Source organism: Stigmatopora nigra, chromosome 13, assembly GCF_051989575.1.
Source record: "Stigmatopora nigra isolate UIUO_SnigA chromosome 13, RoL_Snig_1.1, whole genome shotgun sequence".
Classification (NCBI taxonomy): domain Eukaryota; kingdom Metazoa; phylum Chordata; class Actinopteri; order Syngnathiformes; family Syngnathidae; genus Stigmatopora; species Stigmatopora nigra.
In genome coordinates this window covers 3,871,281-3,890,581 of record NC_135520.1, presented here as the reverse complement: position 1 = coordinate 3,890,581, position 19,301 = coordinate 3,871,281, and the positions used below count along the sequence as shown (strand labels likewise).

Below are 19,301 nucleotides of genomic sequence, written 5' to 3'. Positions count from 1 at the left end.
ATAACCAATTTTTATTCTGAGTGCGGCAACCCCGAAGCATCAAGGCCACGATGACGTCACCAAAAAAACGCTCCGGCTCTCCTTCTGCTGGATCAACGAGCGAGTGCAACGCCTCATCCGTGGACGCGTCCACTCCACACCACTCCACTCCACGATCGCCGCATTAACTGCGTGTTTGCCCCCCCTGCATCTCAAACTAGACGACCCAGCGACACGATCCACTCGACGCCAGCATGTCCACGCAGTCCGGCGAAGAGCTCGGCTCGGAGGGCAAGTGGTTCGGGGACGACTACGGCCGCATGTTCGGCAACGACGAGCCGGATCGCCAGTTTCACCCCCACCAGGATGATGGAAAACGACCCCCTGTTGCTAAGGAAACTGCATCTACAGGTAAGGCCGTCAGCTGGTGCAGAATGCGTGTTGATAGAAACAACTCTTATATATATTTATAAACTCGCTAACGTCAGGTTAATTCAAATCCTCCGTGTAAACAAGGCTTCCTTCACTATTCAGTTGGGACGTGGGGCATAGACTGACATCACTATACTGCAGGCCTGCCTTTTGATGCAGTGTGGGGAGGGAGGGGGGGGACTCGACAATTCAGTGTTTATATATCCGAAATACTGTTTGTTAGACTGAAATGTAAACTATAGATCAAGGTATTGTTTTGCGATCTGGAAAACAAATGACAAACCACCCGGCATTCACCCAGAATGAGGATGTCACATTATAGTCCATAATATTAGCATTTGATAAATGAAAATGATGGCAAAATTAATTTTTAACTTCTCATCTTATTTTCTGAACTGCTTTATCCCCACTAGAGTCGCGGGGGGTGCTGGAGTCTATCCCAGCTGACTTTGGCCCAGAGGCTGGGGACATCCTGAATTGGTGGACAGCCAATCACAGGGCACAGGGAGACAAACAACCATTCACACTCACACTCATAACTAGGGGCAATTTAGAGTGTCCAGGAATTATGAACAGGTCAAATTAGATGGAAGCAATAGCACAATTCCTTCATGCATCTGCTAGAAGGCAAAACAAAAACAAACCAGAGCATGCTAAGAGAGCAGACCTCCACATAAGCAGCCAAATTGATGGATCCTATGACCTTTGACCGTATTACCCCCAAATTTTGCAAACAAACAAACAAATAGTCATTCATCTTCTGAACTGCTTACCAAGGCTCACAGGAGGTGCTGGAGCCCATCCCAACCAATCACAGGGTACAATGAAACAGACAACCACTCACAATCACACTGCAACCACAGAGTGGGAATCGAACCCTTACTCTCCGCACCAAAGTCTGGTGCGAGAACCACTTATATTAATGCTGTCTGTAGAAATCATGTTCCTATCTTTCTCGTGTGATCGTAGCAGCTATTTATAATCGCGGTCTGTCTGCAATGGCTGGCAAGTAAAACTGGTGCCAGGCACTTTTCATTCACGAATCCACTAAAATATTCATGAGAAAAAAAAAAAAGGTTGGAGCTGGGCTTCCTGTCTTAGCCGTTCTTGTCGTTTTGATTTCGCTAGCTGTCATCAATTCACCATGTCATCATTCCTAACCATCACATACATGGGTGTGTTTTATTTTATTTACATAAGCATTTCAGGTACGGACATTGAACGCAGTCCTAAGTTGGTTTATTCATCTATAAGGAAGGGTTGTGAGAGTTGCTGGACCCTATCCTCGCCGATTTAGGGCGGGCCTAAGTTGATCTTAAAGTTAAATATACAGAAATTAGGAGCTGGCTAGTTGCCATGATGTGGAAAAGATTCTGGTCTACATTTACCGTGATAGTCGAGGGATTACTGTATTGTAGTGTACTGTTGTTTTGCGTGAAATTGAAAATACACAATCATCTCCCGACTCCACGGATCAGACGGTGCTGTCAGCGTGTTATCGGAGACAAGCAAAGGTGAAGCTTTTGCGCATCTGTCTGGCTGCTTTCGGCGGCCTCTGGTGCGCAAAGCACTTAGTGGTTTCACATGAGCCAACGCTATGCTTTTTAGCTGCGTGTCAAGAGCTTGGTTCATGATCCCAAGAGGGGAAGTGGAACGTCTCTCTGGACTTGCTTGTGAAGATGAAATGTCAAACAGGGGAGGGAGGGCTGGGCAGGTGGAGTGTGAGTCGTATCTTTGTTGTTAGGTGATGCAATAATTTAACGCTATGCATCCCTTCGTTTCTTTCCTACTGCTTAGAATAGTAATTATGCCAACCTCAGCCCAATGTTTCTCTTATAAATTATTGCTCATTACCTTATTACGATTCCCCGAGTTAAAACTCCATTCGTTGCAATGTAATGTAAAGTTCCGCATACAAGGTAAATGAATGAATGAATGCACACAGATTATCTGTACGAAAGAGTACTTTAAATCTTCTTCAGGAAAGAAAGGAGGATGGATTTTGTGTACAAATACAAAATCATTTTCGTAAAATGTAGCTACATTCCTGAATAATAGTGCAATTTGATGAGGTTATTATTGATGTTTTTTTCTTGTTTATGTCGCAGCTGTAGTTTCTATAAAAGTTTCATAGCCATGAAATAGTTATTGAGGTTTGGATTGATTGGAACACTACTGAAGGCCTAGGTTGTAAAAAGTGCAGCCCATCAATCAATTGATAGCCTAGAACAGATGGTCAGTACTCACTGTTCACTCTTCATTCATCCACGAAAATCTGGCTAAAGAAAAAGAAAAACAATCGTTATAGCCAGAGAGCTTTTATTCTGACTGCCTCTGCATTGATTTGCCAATGGAACAATAACATTTGTCCAGTGTGGCCTCTAGTGATGCCTCTTATGATAATTGTATACTTCTATTGTTTACGATCAATGCAACTCAAGGCAGTCCATGATTTTTAGCTGTTTTTTTTATTGACATCTACAAGTCATTTTATTCATAGTTGCTCTTGCACCATATTTGTTATTGGCATTTCTGTGCAATCATAGGCATTTAAATAGGATGGTAAGTGGTCACATCTAGCTAAACTAAAAATCATGTCAAATTCACATAGTGTGATGAATATGGCAATCATATACTACATCCCCTTCCAATATATAATTACAGTACAAGTGCGAATGAGTGACCTGTATTTCAAGTCTCACTATAATGACGTTTTTAAACACCAATTAAATACTTGAATCTTGTCACAGAGTACTAAAAAATAAATTACCGAGACTCACACAGTTAGATCAAAGTATGCTATAAAAATAATTTTTATAACAGTGTGTCTCCATTATAGTTGAAACATAATCGAAGGCAGTAAATAATAAATTGTCCTTTTAAGATCCTATATAGGATACATGGCTTTGAGACTAATTTTGGATGCCTAAAAAACACTTCAAATTTTCTGTGGAAAAGGAAAGCTGTAAACATGGCTGACAATTCCCTGAAAGATGATGTGAATGGCAAAAGGAGCAGATGGCCTTTGTGAGACTGAATCGGAGCTTGATAGATGTTTTCCCACAAGGTCGTTGGATTGAAAGCAAAGCAATGGAAGCCAAGAATAAAGTTTAGAAGGTCACAAATGAAGTAATTGAATCGTTCCCAAGCACCCAAGCAGCGTATTTACTGCTCTTTTAAAGGTTGGAAAAACTGCACAGTATCTGGAGGTCCATTTAAAAAGTTTCCGAGCATTCTGAAGGAGGTGAAAGCTTTGTCCTCCTATGCATGGTGTACGGCCTTGCACCAATTGTCAAGCCTCAATCGATTCAGGACAACAAAAGCCCCCTCCGACAAGCATCCGCTAGGACTTTTGTTTTATCTAACCCCGCCATCCTTTCACTGACATAATTATGTTGGCATCAGTGTGAGAATTCCTTCATTGCCGCCTCTAATCCCATGTGAGTATGGCAAAGCTTTTGTCAGAGCCCGGTGGGTCCCGATTGAAATGGCCCCCAGTTTCAACACTGCAAATTTGTCAAGTTAGATCACACAAACACTTTCATCAAAGACCAGCATCCTGATTCCACCTCGTCACTGATGCAGATGACTTATGCAACAACACCCGTTGGCTTTTTGTGCTAGGTGGAGAGAAAAGGGGGAGGGTAGAAGAGCGTGGGGGGGGGGGGGGGGTGTCTTGGCCGCATTTAAGTCGGACATAGATTGCCGGCTGTACGGTAAATCGCCCGTCAGTCACTTCTCTTCGTGTTGTGTATAGCGGCTCCAAGTGTTTCCCACATCAGGAGGATTTTATCGGTGTTTTACATCGGAGAGTGCTAGATTACGAAGCCACGTTGCCACGGCGACGGCGGAAGGGATCTAGAAGCCAGTAGCGGAATAAAGAGGATTATTTGTTGATTCGCTTCGAGGGCGTTGATGTCATTCGGCTCAGTTTGGACAAACAGTATCAAGTTGTCAGTTAATGTGCTTGATATTGATTTGCAGGACATTCTGGGGTTAAAATTAATACAATGTTTTAGTTTTTTGGCTACATGTTAATAATTCATTGAAAATACACTATCACATGATTTGATATTTATTTATTTTTGTATAATCACAGGAACAAATTAAAAATAATGTTAGCTTTCAGTCATGAGTAGAACCCTGTTGTATGCATTTTGTGGGACACGCATGCCATAAATAAAAATTCATATTCCAAATATTGTTTATGAAACAGATGTTTCCATAGAGATGAGATCAAACAAACAGTGCCCAACAAATAACATTTCAAGGTGCTATGAAATAATGCTACTACTACAAATGACTTTAAAATGATAGCAGATCATATTTTTAAACAAAAATCAATCCCAAAAAGAGACTGGAAAGGCTTAATAACTGATTTAATTTCTAATTACTTTTCCTTTCTAAGATGCCTTGGCCCTGCTCACGAAATAATCCCTAAACATACAATGAGGTGCAGATTTTTGCAGTCTGACAGCATGTTATATTCATTGGCTTTCTGTCAAAATGCATTAGAATGATCATCAATTATTCTTTTTTTTAGATTTGGTCTCAGGATAAGACACTTAGCAATTTCATGCATTGCATCAATTTGTAGGTAGATGACAATAGCATGCCCACCCACCATCCTTGCAATTGATGACAATAGACCTCCAATCTACTAGTGGATTGGAAGTCTGTCACCATCAGTGGCGGCCAACAAGATAAGGTCGTGTTTCCAACTCGCCGTGACCTCTTTCGGCTCCGCCGGGATGCTTAGCGTGACTTACGACTGTGTTCCACACTTGGTGGTGTATTGTTAATGACAAAGGCAAAAAGGAAGGGCGGGCAGGCTTTTAGAGAGGAAGCAAAGGGAGGGACGTCCTGAGCTTGTTGTCTGCTCTGCCAATTCACTCATCATCATCATCCTCCTCCTACTGCTGCTGCTCACCCAAAGGCAGCGGTTTTGAATCGTTCCCCCTCTCATCCCAGCCCAGCAGCTGGAGCCGGACTATTTATAGTGCCACCCCTGTGCGGGAAGAAGTGGGGGATAGAGGAGAAAGGGAGGGGCCATTGAGAGTTGTGCACAGCGCAATGCAAATATTAGTCGTTTGTGGGGGGCAGGATGTCATGAGCCGCCGCCATTCCAATTCAGAAATGGTCAACAAATGACCCATTAGAAAAATGAAAAATATATATTTTTTCTATTCATAAAGTCGCTAAAGTGCTTGTCTTTCCCTTTTTAAGAGTTTGACAAGATTTGCTGAACCTAAACAATTTTAACTTACCGGGTAGTATAAAACTTTCAGGATGCTAGAAGACTGTAGTATATGTATTTCCTCTTCTTTTTAACTCATTTAATAGTGCAAGTGGCTCCTTTTGATAATCTAAGTGATTAAAAAATATACATATCATACTATATAACTCATTGCCTGCCATTGACATCACTAAATTCATTTAAATTGGAAGGAGTACTCCCAGTAATAATGCAATAAGAGAATAAAAGTAATAATGGCAGCTAATGAGTTTAATGAGTGTCCTACAAAGGGGTTGAGACCTTAGTGACATAAGAGATGCACATGATTGGGAACAGACTCTGGTTGTGGCTTTTTTTTTTTTTTGGGGTGACAGAACAATCTGTCTTTGTCCCCTGCATAGGCACAAATAACCTTTGTTATTGAGGCCTCGCCGGGAAGCAAAACAGTGCAACGCTCTGGCCAAGAGCATGTTAAGATGATAAGAATCATGTGACACGGAGCGGTCGGTGTCAGATGGATGTTTTTTCAGGCTCCATTTAGTCTAATTGTATGTTTTCGCCTCCCACGTTTGATCCATAGGTGAACCTATGTCCGGCTTGTTCAGGAACCCCATGAACGACGACGGCGATGTGTACACATCCTTGCTCTCCAATCAGAGCTTCACAACCGGGCTGCAATCATCTTACCTGTCTGACAACGTGAAGGCTTCCTCTGGATCCGCCGATCTGGACCACTTCTCCACCGACATGTACGACTTCAGCTCTGGGGCCAAAACCGTATCGGGCACGGTCGACGAGGTTCCCAAGTCTCTGATGGGCTCGGAAAAGACCGAATCTTACAACTACATGGATATAAGCCATGGGGATGAGCGCCACGAGCCACGGAAGGCGGACACGCTTTTGAGCGGTGGTTCCTCGCTGCGTGGCTACATTGATCAGAACCCTGGAAGAGAAGAGGAAGAAGAAGAGGAGGAGGAGGAAGAGGAAGATGAGAATCTGGGGCCTGCCCTGGGCTCACACTCCTTCCCTTACGTGGAGGAGCCATCCGACGAGGAGCTGTCCGACTACCGCTCCTACAAGAACCTGGGCGGCACGCCGCAGTCGGCCAGCCCCGTGAAGATCACCCTCACCGAGTCGCAGGCTCCGACGTCCAAGGCCGAGCCTCAGTTGCGCCCCCCGCAGGCTGCGGGGTCCGACCGTGAGAATGTGCTTAGCGTGGGTCTGCAGGGGGTCCCCACGGTGACCCTGTCGGAACCAGAGGATGAAAGTCCCGCCTCCAGTCCAAATGCCTCGCCGACACGTAAGTAGCACGCCTTCTAAGCGTTGACTTTCTTGAGAATCTTACATTGTTATAACAGCCTCAATGCTGTATAAAATATTCAATTCTTCTGAGTCATTGATGATGAGTGATGTCCAGGTGGCTTACCATCAATGGCATTGATACAATATCATTGAATGTCTGTGAATAATTTAAAAAAGGTGGCTAAAAGTTTATTTTTTATTTTTAATATCATTATTTTTTTTTTTTACAAAAGGCTAAATGATGAATACATAGGAGACTGTAAAATGACTTTTTGTTGTTGTTGTTTTTTGGCAGAAAAGAATTTCCCTTCACACGACGCAGTCAAGTCTGACGCAATGAAGCAAGCAGCTGGCAAATATGGTTCAAGCCCACAAGTTAGTCCCAGGGACCAAGATGGTAGCAGCGCCGAGTCCGGGGACTCTGAGATCGAGCTGGTGTCCGAAGAGCTCCCCAGGGGCGGTCGCAACCCGTTTGCCGAGCCACCAAAAAGTAAGGGCGCCTTCGACCAGTCCGCCAGCCCCTTCGACAACCCACCCGCAGTCCCAAAGACCGCTTTCGGACCGGTCGGCAACCACGCCGCCGCCGTCGCCGCCCCTGCGGCCTACAGTATTCTGCGTGAGGAAAGAGAGGCGGAGCTCGACAGCGACCTTTTCATCGAGTCTGCGTCAGAAGAAAGTCCAAAAAGAGAACAGGGGGTCGGAGGTCCCAATCTGTTTTCCAGCGGCCCCGCCGCACACAGGCCCCATCAAATGGCGCCAGTCGAACCCTCCTTCTCGGAAAAGGCCAAAGCGGAAGAAGAACGCCTGAGCAAGCCCAAGCCCCCGATGGCTACGGTGCCCCCAGAGGTGCGTCCAGAGAGGCTCGGTGTGGAGGACAAGAAAAGCCATGACGGCAAAGTGGATCTTGGGAAATTGGCTTCTTCCTTTGTGCTGGAGGGCTTCAACAAACAAAAAGGTGAGTATGATTATTACGTTTTTTTCTTTCTCTCTCCATCTTGGTCTGTCCTTTACTCTCTCTTTTTTTTATGTGTAACTTAAGAAACTTGTGGAAATGCTTGCCAGAGTTAGTTTTGCTAGAAATATCCGTACATAGACTCCTTCCTGACTGAATTCTCTTTCTAGCTGGCGATGTAACCCGAATTTCCAGGTCAGATTTCATGGGTAATTTACGTCATAATATTTGGATTTAAAAGAGCCTTAAGAACACATTCCCTTATTAGATTTGATGACGGAAAGCTGCTGCATGGTGAGCTTTTGTGGACAAGTTGTGGTAAATTAAACAGACGTGTTTACAGAAGTACAATCGTACCCAGCTGCTCTCTTGCTTCTCTTTGCCAAGTTAATGTTTGAATGCCCTTTTGTGTTGCTTCCACCTAGTGGTGGATTGAAAGGAAAAAAATGTGCAATATACGGAATTGTCGGAGTTGCAAACCAAGAAAATCCCTGGCCGTGTCAAATTTGGAATGGATAGTAGTACATCTTGTAGCCTTGATTGATATTTATCCTCCACATTAGGTCAAAACTAAAAAGGCAGCGACAGAGTTTATCCCATCTAAACTCCTCATTTAATGTTTATTTTGGGTTTACTATTGGTCATCACCGTCTGTCCCTGTTTACATAATCTAATGATTTTGAAAGTAGGGCAGAACTTGAATAACTTGCCTTGATATCATGAATGAATGTAATGCAAAATGGAATCTAACGAGAATTAATTTGTCTCATTGATCAGTTTCTTTATTTATTTTCATCGTGAGAAGCTTCTCGAAATACACAAACAAATATATAAATAAATACAAACAGCTCGTCTGTTTATGCACCTTTAGAGGGCGCAGTGAGTCCATACTGAGGAGGATGGCTGGCGGTTCATCCCCAGTTTCCATAGCAACGCCAATAGGGGAGCACGTTCCGTCTGGCCGAAAGGTTGTTTTTTTCCTCCTCCTTGTTGGTGGGTGTTGGCAGTGTGGAGGCTGCAGTGAACATAATGTGTGAGGTGTGGTTGCCTGCAGGGGGCGAGGGTGGGCTCCCCCTGAAGAAGCTGAAATATGGTGTGTTTTCCTTGTGTTTTTCCTGCATGGTGACGTTAATGAGTATTGTGCTTAAGCTGGCATGCACAATTCATGCCGTCTCCGTATTCATTATTAAAGTAGAAGCACTCAGTGAGTCATAGTACTGGTTATTTGAACGGTTCAGCGGCTGCTGTGATTAAAATTGCATCACGATAACAATCTTTAATATCAGCATCATGCATCTTTTTTTGTCTTTATTGCTGATGATGGATGTAAATCAGTTGATCTATTTGAACGGCTCAGTGAAGGAACCCAGACCCAAAATGAGCATTTTCCAGGCAAGTAGCAATAATAAAAATGCCTTTTAGCCATTATCGGACAAGGCATGGTTAAAGCTATAAAAAAAAAGCCGCCATGACATCACAACTCCCACCCAGACAAAGCCCACTGACTAAACCGCCTTGCCTCCAGCTACTGACGTCATTCCCAAGGCTGCGGCCCTGGAAAGCAAACATCCAATGCAAGATTAACAAAGCACAGCCAGAAAATACAGGTCAATACAGTTTTCGTCACTCAAAACATTCCCAAAAAGAAAATCTCATTTGAATGGATATTTCAAATGTGCTTTCTTATTTAAATATAATGACATTCCAAATCAAGGTGGCAATACGTGTTACGATGCACTCTTGTTATGAAAAGCTAGACCAGCAAGCCTTCCTAAGACAAAAGCTTAGCAACCGTCTGAAGCCGTTTGGCTACTAATCATCCCACGGACAGTTTGCTGCGGCTGTGATGTTTCCAATCTGCGTCCCCCCCCCCCCCCCCCCCCCCCATCCCCCCGCTCGCTGGCTCCAAAGGCGCACGGCCACATTTGACGAGCTATTCCACAGCCCTAGCGCCGCAGCTCTGTCAGGAAACCTCGCCATCCTCCCTTGCGCCCTCCCTCCCGCACTCCCTCCCTCCCTCACCGTCATCTGTGCTCTCCTCCATCCCAGCATTCATGCCTTTTCCTGTGATGAGCGCGTAAGCACCAGAGGCACTAGAGGCGTACAAAAGGAGGAGGACACCAGGAAGATTTGTTTTTTTATTTTAAAGAGGGCAAGCCACAGATCAGGGATAAAGTCATCACCAGCATGCAGGCCGCTGCGGACGTGACCAAAAAGGAATGCTCCTGGAGCGGATGGAAAGGACAGGGTACTTGCTCGGAATCGTCCGCCGATGCGCGTGCACGGGTTGTTTTGTCCGTTTTGCATGTGTGGCCATATTGCCGATGGAATTGGAAAGGTTGTGTAGTATACATTATTAGTGTATTTGCGGTAGTTAAACGTTGGGAAGCGCCACAACGTCAGCGCAGACACACCCTTGATGGCTTGATCAATTGTGTGATTTTGGGTGAGGACAAAACGGTGAGGTACATGGCAGAGGATGGGAATCCTTTACAAGAGCAGCAACATGCATAGACGTTTCCTATTTGCAAAAGTGTGCATTGCTCCCGTTTTGTCCGTTTCCAGCGTCCAGTCGTTGCCGATTGATCGTTCCCATGGAAACCGGGACACGCCCGTTCCAGCGGTTCCTATCTATGCTACTGCTACGGGACCTTTTTAGAGAGCGTGCTAGGAGGAGGAGGGAAAAAAATAAAAGAACATCCACCGTCTGTCCTTTTCCGGCGGGGAGGGGAGCTTGACAAGAGCGACCGTCAATAAAAATGGCGGTTTCGCTTCCTACTGGCCTCTGATTTGAACATTTGATTTTAGTATTGGCCAATGTCACATTTGCAGTTAGTCAGGAAACCTGAGCAGTTTGATTATGTAACCGCATTGTTGTCTATCTGAACTTATCTCACAGGATGAATTCAGGAGCATAGAAATGATGGAATGGTTCATTTGAAGCATTGGCCACCGCTCTATATTATTCACGGCAGTTGGGTGAATAACGCTCCATTGATCAGGTTTCATCATTCGGTACCGTTTCCGCTGCAACCGGAAATGAATGTGGACAAATGCTGAAAATGATGCAGCTCCATTCTTGATATTGGCTGACCCGTGTAGTAGTTCATTTGAAATTGAATTGGACAGTTTTTATCCTTCTAGGCTGCCTCCTTTTGTAGGATATCTCCAAAAATAAGCAGTCATTGTATAATTCATGCTCAAAGGAGATGAATAATATTCTGATCTATGACATGACATAATGTAGTCATTCCTTGTCATCTCAATGAATGACTCATAAATGATACAATGTGAGTAGAAGGGAATTGAGATAAATGCCACTAATTTTTGAAAACACTGAAAGCCGTTGTGAGTTGCTAAACCTTTTTACAAACTGCTAATTATTCCGTCAGTCACAAAATTATTTCCCAGGTTGTTTCTCACCGTGTGTAGTTTGCGTGGCTTTTCTCTGGGTACTCTGGTTTCCTCCCAAATCCCAAAAACATGCAGAGTAAGCTGGGTGAACACTCAAAACTGTATATATGTAACCGTGAATGGTGGTTTGCATCATTGTGCTGTGATTGGCTGGTTAATTCACTAGTCAGCTGGCATAGGCTCCAGCACCCCCTGCGACCCTTATTAGGAGAAGCTGTTCAGAAGATGAATGTCCTCAAAGTTCAAACTTCTCAGTAAACGGACAACTTGTTTAGAGCCACAAGAAAGTCTTCAGTGACTTAATGAGGTCAAGCTAAACTAGTTTCAGTTCAGAAGAAAAATAGGAGGGTGGGGGATTCATATTCTTGTCACCAGTGATCATCATTTGCTCTGCTTTTTTTGACACAAGAATGAGGATGGATGCTAAAAGCTAACAGGCCTATCCTGGGCTCAGCATCACAACGTTCATTTGTAAAAGAAGAAGCATTTGTGCTTATGAAATAAGACCACTTCTCTGGTTTTTAGTCATTTGGGGGTAGCCTGCCGTTGTCCCTTTTGTGCTCCACAGTAAAAGGGAGTGGCAGTCTTGATCTTCACGGGGGTGCGCGCACACATTTTGTTGCTACGGGTCCCCAGATTCAGACAAAATGAATCCTTCTGTTCCCAAAGGAACAAGATTCCCCCTCCCTTTTTCGAATCTTGGAGTTAAAATGGAGCGAGCAGTGTAACTATGGTAACTGCATCAGGCAGGTGCTCAGCTGACTCTTGCCACCGGGCCATTGTGATAAAGCCTTACAAAAAAATGGACGCATCTGTGGAAGTGATAACATTTGGATGTGAACGTATGAAATGGTAGTCTTGATGTGTTGCTCTTAACTTTGCCCCCAGACACCCATGCACATTTTTTTTAAATGTGAGTTTGCTGAACTGCATTGTGATTCATTGCCAATCCAGACTCTAGAGGACCAACCCCCCCCCCCCCCCCCCCCGTCTCTAATCCTTTATAGGGCAAGTGACTATTTCTAGTCTAGTAATAAAAAAAATAAAAAAAACAGACTTTAACCCTTGGCTTCCACATATGTGGGCATCACATTTTGGTTCATGTAGGCCACACAATTATTTTTAACCCTAAATGAATATATAAAAAATATACAGAAATACACTCTAGTTAAGGTCCCCAACAACGTACTCAATGTGATAAATAAGAAATGCATTAATAAATATTTTTTACTTGGTTGTTTCTGTGGACTTCTTGTCAAGACATTCATATGATTACAAAGAAAAGTGTAGTCACTTGGTTGGCGCAGGGGTTTGTTCACTGGACTCCCGCCTGGGAGACCTGGGTTCAATTCCCGGTTCGGACACTTTTTTCACTTAGTTGTTTCTGTGGACTTCTTGTCAAGACACTCAAATGATTACAAAGAAAAGTGTAGTCACTTGAATGGCGCAGGGGTTTGTTCACTGGACTCCTGTGTGGGAGACCTTGGTTCAAATCCCGGTTGTGACACTTTTTCACTTAGTTGTTTCTGTGGATTTCTTGTCATGACACTGAAATGATTACAGAGGAAAGTGTAAGCCACTTGGTGGCGCAGAGGTTAGAACACTGGACTCCCGTGTGGGAGACCTGGGTTCGATTCCCACTGTCGACCTTTGGCTGATCACCGAACCAAGTAGTCTGGAAAATGGAATGAGAAGAAAAAAAAAAAGAAAACTTTTTAATTTATATTAAACACTTTGTCATACTTTTCAGCAAAAGGTTATATTCCGAACTGCCTTCGGCAGTTCGGAAGACACTTGATGGACCTGTATGTGCGAAAGGCGTTCTCGGGTCGGCCTTCGGCCGACCCTCGACCGCTTGCTTGGTCAGTGAACCGCCGACACCGGGAAGCGAACTCACGTTCTCTCGGTGCAAAGGCGAGTGTGCAACCCACTACACCAACTCGTGCCCCACTTATACATGGGTGTTGAAACGTTTTATCCACGGAAATGGGGTGAAACACTTAGTCATTTTTTACTCAAAATGCTTCATCCACCACTGAACACTTATATACTTATACACTTAAACACTTAAACACTTAGGCATTAGAACTTATTCTTTTAACTGAATAATATTGTGAAAATCTTTGCCTGCACTGGGATTTGAACCCAGGACCTCATAGGCGACAGACTGATGACTTAGCCACTGGGCCACCACCCTGTGAGAGAAAGCAGTAATACTTATACTTTTGTCTCATTCATTTACCTGAGTAATATTGTGAAAATCTTTGCCTACACTGGGATTTGAACCCAGGACCTCATAGGCAACAGACTGATGACTTAGCCACTGGGCCACCACATTGTAAGAGAAGTAGTAGTACTTGTAGTTTTGTCTCATTCATTTACCTGAATAATATTAGGAAAATCTTTGCAAGCACTTGGATTTGAACCCAAGACCAAAGAAGTGGGGAAACTGATGACTTACCCACTGGGCCACCACCTTGTGAGAGAAAGCACTAGTACTTGTTGTTGTCACTTTTCACTCCCAGATCATACTTAGTACTTTATTGTACCTTCAAGTGGGATTTCAAAGCAGAGCAAACCAGGATATATGTGTATATATATGTACATATATAGACGTCCAAGTCTGACCAAAACTGATCGCTCTGTCAGTTAAAATTGATCAGGTGCTGTCCGTGATGTGTTGAATGATTGCTTTACAAAGGGTTAAAGACCTGTCAGGCATCAGAGAGGAGCTGATTGGTCTTGTAGGTTTAAGTCCCTCCTTTCCCGTGTGGAGTGTGTGCGTGTACTGGGGGGCACACAAGAGCCCCCCACCCCTCAACACACACACTGACACACTCTCCTTTTGTCCACAAATATAGCAGCTGCCTCTTTCTCTGTTCAGCCATGGGACCCGCAGGTCAGTACCCGCTTCTAGTGAACTCATGCTTTTAACTCTGGCCGCATTGACACAATTTGACAGTAAAGCTGCTTTTGTGATTTGTTTATGTGGGTTGAAACTTGTGAAAGAGTGACACACCTGAGAGCGTGCGTCATCTTTCCATCATCACTCGCAAGCCCAGTTTGTCGTTACGGACGAGAGAGCCTGTCGAGCCCGTGCTCAGTTCATCTCTGTCTTTTTCTTGTCGTACTTGACATACTTGTCGTATTTGAGATATTTAACTCCTATTAATGCCTTAGAAAGGTTAGGGTGTGTGTCCAAGATGTCAAAATAATGGCGCGAGATGTAGCCGAGTTTTTTTTTTCACACTCCACAGATGCCTATTCAGAGTCAAGCAAAGATGGCTGTCATAGCTATGCCATTCACAGCTCCATGGCTAAAATTAGAGCAGGCGAAAACGCAGTTGCATTGCTCGGGGACCAAGAGGAAGGCACCGTAGGGATCTTTCCCAGGAGCGATTCTACTCATTTCAGAATGTGCGCACGATAAGACCTCCGGAAAAATGCATGCCCGACTGCTCAGTGAAAATTGCGGCTATTGACAGCACTTCTGGAAATTGCCCTCTGACCCTCCCCAAAAGTATAGTTGGACAAGCAAGTTGACCATGAATATTCTTCATCCTTCATCACTGACCGCTTATCAGGCCGTGTGACCATGTCACACTGAACCGTTATCTTTGAAAATGCTGATTTTGCGCTCACACGGGGCAATCATTAACTCTCTACTTCAGGTTAAATGTACAATGCCTGCTATTTTACTTGATTGGGCGAGATGTATAGTACTCATGTATGTGAGACTGAACCAGGTGTTTGTACTGATAAACCAATAAGAACAAATTGACTTCCGGATAAGAATTTGAGCAAAGTGCAAAACACTCATAATTCTGGTGTCTTGGCACTTGTGTCAGAAAAAAAAAAACTATTGTGTATGTATGAAAGAGCTACAAAAGCCCCCCATTTTGAGAGCCCTGCAAGAAAATTGTCATCATAAGTGTTACCTCAAATGCAAATGGAAAAGTGGAATAACAAACCTGTTTTTCTTTGTCTTCACAACCCAGCAATTGACCTGCTCTACTGGAGGAATGTGAAGCAGTCGGGGGCCGTGTTCAGCAGCGTGCTCCTGCTCCTCTTTTCCCTGACCCAGTTCAGCGTGGTCAGCGTGGGGGCCTACTTAGCCCTGGCTGCTCTCTCTGCCACCATCAGCTTCCGCATCTACAAATCGGTGCTCCAGGCCGTGCAGAAAACCGACGAAGGCCACCCTTTCAAGTCAGCCCACCGTCACTTCCGTCACTGTCGTCAACAGTCCAAAGTTTGGTACTCTAACGATCATGTTTCTATGTTTGCATCCATCCAGAAGCTACCTGGAGATGGATATCTCATTATCCCAGCTTTTCCAAATTAGCAAATATGCTGACAAGATTCTACTCTATACCAACACCTGCATGAAGGAGCTGCGCAGGCTTTTCCTGGTTCAAGATCTCATTGACTCTCTGAAGGTTTGCATACTGTCACTTTTCCACATTTTTTGCACCAATAGGCCATTTTTTTTTCACTAAATCCTGACTGCGTTTCCTAACCGGTGTTGCCATGACCGATGGTGGAAAATTACCTGCCAAGAAGTTATGCCTTGTAATATTTTGAAACTAAAATCTCAATATTATGAGATTAAAAATGTAACATTTTGTAATATTTCATGATTTCATTGCAATACTATAATATTTTCAGCTGATTTTTTGCAATGGAATAAGGGTGCCGCAGCTCCACAACATTTGGCAAACACTGCTCTAGGATTTCCAATGTAAGACTGGAAAAGTGTGCTCAAATTACTGAGCAGTTGCCTCAATAACCTAAAAGATGTTGCAGTAATAAAACTAAAAGTTGTAGCTGAGTTTTTTTTAGTTATTTTCATAAACCACAGTCTTAATGTTAATACTGCAGTTATTTAAATATATAATATTATATTTTCTAAAAAAAATGGAAGGGTAATGTATTTGGATTACTACATCAAGATATAGTTTCCAAATACTTCAAAAGATACAGTGACGTTAATTGAGAATGTCTTTATAGGGCAAAATGACTATATATCTTGGCATTGACATATTTGGACATGACATTTTGGGTCGAATCGACCATCATATATGATTTACTTACATGAATCAAATGTGTTGTCAACACAAAAACCTTTTTGTGCCCAGTTTGCCGTGCTGATGTGGCTCCTCACCTATGTGGGAGCTCTCTTCAATGGACTGACACTGCTCATCCTAGGTGAGGTCACCTGACTCGCTCGCCTCGCATTTCATCTTCATCCAACTCGTGAAGACTGTTTTTTTTTTCTTCTTCTTTTGTGTGACACCCTCAGTAGTAATGTCTTGGTATGAACTGGATACACTCAGGTTATTATTAGCCTTTACGTAATCATAAGTAGGGCAGCGTGTCTTTGTCATTGTGTGGTGTGGATTCAGATTAAGTGGCTTTGGCTCTTTTTACGCCTACAGCTGTGGTCTCCATGTTCACCATGCCCGTGGTCTACGAGAAGCATCAGGTAAGCTTTTCCCAAAGGTTTCATGGAGAAAAATATTGGCTCTTGAAAATCATAATTGAATTCTCACCTTCCTTTAGGCGCAGATTGATGAATACGTGGGACTAATACGGACCCTCGTCAACTCCGTGGTGGGGAAGTGAGTGTTCAGACTTCTTGTTTCTTTTGGTACAGTGGTACCTCGAGAAACGGGCTTAATCTGAGCTCGTATGTCGATTTACTCATAACTCAAATGAATGTTTCCTGTAGAAATGAACTAAAAACAAATTAATATGTTCCAACCCTCTGAAAAAAACACCCAAAACAGGATATTGGATTGGAAATACATTTGTATTTGTTCTAATTCGCCATCTATTAACAATGTTACAAATAACTAGTGGTTTAATAGTACCAAAATGTGTTTAATAGTACTAAAATTAGACAGATTTTACAGAGGGCAGGGGGGGGGGGGTTTGCACGGCAACACGCTCATAACATAACAAAGACATTTAAATGAACTTGGATTACGATGCAGACACATTCAAAAAATTAATTTAATCACTAAATTTTATTCAAATTAAATAAATAGATAAATAAATAAATCTATAATAAATAAATGTATATCATGTTCCTCAATAACATAAAATGTCAATGGCAGCCGCTTTGTTAACTCATTGATAAACAATAGCAATGCCTCCAAAGTCATTGCATACTGTGAAAACAGGGAGAGGAATAGTAGTTGCGGCTGCCCTTTCTTTTCTCTCCTTTTTTAGCAAAACTTAACTCACAGGCTCATTTGAGCACCATAAAAAGAGAGGTGCTTTTCTGTCTAACGGCCCACTTAATCCCACCCGAAACATGCAATTCCTACCTACTTGTGTGTCCAGGATCCAAGCAAAGATCCCCGGAGCCAAAAGAAAGGAGGAGTAGATAGATCTGCACGTCTCACGGAGGAAGGAGGCTCGCTCACCCTTGAAGAGCCACCATCAGATGGGCGTCACGCTTCGTCATCCAGGCGTTCTCGAAAAGCATCCACTAGAGACGCCTTCACCCTGTCTAGAGCAGTATAAAAACACTAACACAACACACAGCCACATGTTCATAATGCCTCTAGTCTAGGTAGACAAGTTCACAACTCAAACAAAAAAAAATAGCTAAATAGACAAGTCTTTCTTTCCTGCTTATGATTCTGAAGTAGAAAGCATGAAGTCCAGCTTTGGGTAAATATTTGATATCATTTTTGTGATGTTTTGAAAACCTTGCTACATTTGAGCTTTCGCAGTGCTTACCCCAAACTATGGTGTGGCACAAAAAAAAAAAAGAAAAAAAATACAGCTAAGTGGCTCCAGTCTTGCCAATGTTTGCCGCTTCATGTTCAAGTAAAGCAAATGAGGCTACTCTCAGTATATGTCAATATATAAATATATAGAGACAATTTCCTTTTAGTGTTTCCAAGCACAAAATCATTTTAAAAGTATGCGTCTTAGATGTGGTATTTGTAGGTTTTTGCTTTTGTATATTGAATGGAACAATACACAATGTTGTGGGTACTGTTGTACAACTACTATGAAAACGAGGAGTATCTGGTGATATCACGCTTGTTTGAATAACTGTCCAACTTTGTACTATGTTCGATACTGTGTAGTTCTCTAGACCCTGGACTCTTTAACTATTTGCACTTACACTATGTATTTAATTACAAGAACATGACAAAATAAATGTACCTTGATGGATAACATTTCCTTAGTTTGCTTGCTGGGCGAGGTATTGATGAAAACCGTCAATATATTTTGGGGATTTATTTAAGCACTTGGAAATATTTTAGACCAGCAGAGATGGGCCAAGGTTCTTTTTTTAATGGAGACAGATGGCCTAAAGGTGAGTTGATGTCAAATATTAAGTAAAAAGGTTACTAAATATTTTGATTTGTCTGGTTATTATGGTAGTAAAAAGTAAACTGAAAAAAAACATTAAGTTTATAATTTCAAAGGCTGATTTCAATGGACAACTATACAAACTACAAATAGTAAGTAGAAAGTGGCAATTTTTAAAAATGTTTGACTAATGTGCAAAGGTAGGTTTCAAGTACTTAAGCGATCCATAAGTTAAAACTTTAGATAATTGTTTGCCAAGGACAGCATCCAAAAACATGAATAAATGTTACGTTTTTTTCCCATTTGTCATTGTTTTGTCTGCCACAGAAAATATTTTAAATTAAAACAAAAACAGTGCATGTCATGGAAAAGCCAAACGAGTGAACTTCAGTGAATTTGAACTTGTAATTGTTTAAAAATCAAACCTACCTTGTCCTTTCTGACAATGGATCTGGCAATGTCTTGTCGATCACCTCTTCTGTGAGTTTCATGGTAGAAAAAGTCGGTCAGATGGAAATTTGCTCAGCCGTGAAAGTGCCCTTCATGGTGGAATTGTTATAATGAATCGTTGAATGGATGCAGCTGAGGATACCCTTGGGTTAAGAAGAAGGCGGCCGCTAGGGGGCGAAGTGGGGCGACAGCAATTGATACGTC

At 42.8% G+C, this 19,301-nt stretch overlaps 1 protein-coding gene across 3 annotated transcripts; it reads left to right on the top strand.

Moving 5' to 3' along the window:
• Positions 1-59: 59 nt before the first annotated feature.
• rtn1a (reticulon 1a) lies at positions 60-18,511 on the top strand. 3 transcript variants are annotated; one of them, XM_077731272.1, is made up of 9 exons: positions 60-390; positions 6,228-6,947; positions 7,245-7,904; positions 15,314-15,521; positions 15,610-15,751; positions 16,451-16,520; positions 16,751-16,797; positions 16,875-16,933; positions 17,661-18,511. In XM_077731272.1, the coding sequence occupies exons 1-9, from the start codon at positions 234-236 to the stop codon at positions 17,701-17,703; spliced, it is 2,106 nt and encodes a 701-aa protein (XP_077587398.1). In that variant the 5' UTR covers positions 60-233; the 3' UTR covers positions 17,704-18,511. The 3 variants fall into 3 exon arrangements, with proteins under 3 accessions (XP_077587398.1, XP_077587399.1, XP_077587400.1); XM_077731273.1 differs by lacking the exons at positions 60-390; positions 6,228-6,947; positions 7,245-7,904 and adding an exon at positions 9,870-10,149; XM_077731274.1 differs by lacking the exons at positions 60-390; positions 6,228-6,947; positions 7,245-7,904 and adding an exon at positions 14,080-14,214.
• Positions 18,512-19,301: the final 790 nt, after the last annotated feature.

What these genes read in the sequence shown, in the direction of transcription:
- rtn1a (XM_077731272.1), top strand. Translation starts at nt 234, where the DNA reads ATGTCCACGCAGTCCGGCGAAGAGCTCGGCTCGGAGGGCAAGTGGTTC. An exon ending in TCCAAATGCCTCGCCGACAC is followed by an intron (nt 6,948 to 7,244) that starts GTAAGTAGCACG and finishes GTTTTTTGGCAG; the next exon opens with AAAAGAATTTCCCTTCACAC. An exon ending in GACGAAGGCCACCCTTTCAA is followed by an intron (nt 15,522 to 15,609) that starts GTCAGCCCACCG and finishes GCATCCATCCAG; the next exon opens with AAGCTACCTGGAGATGGATA.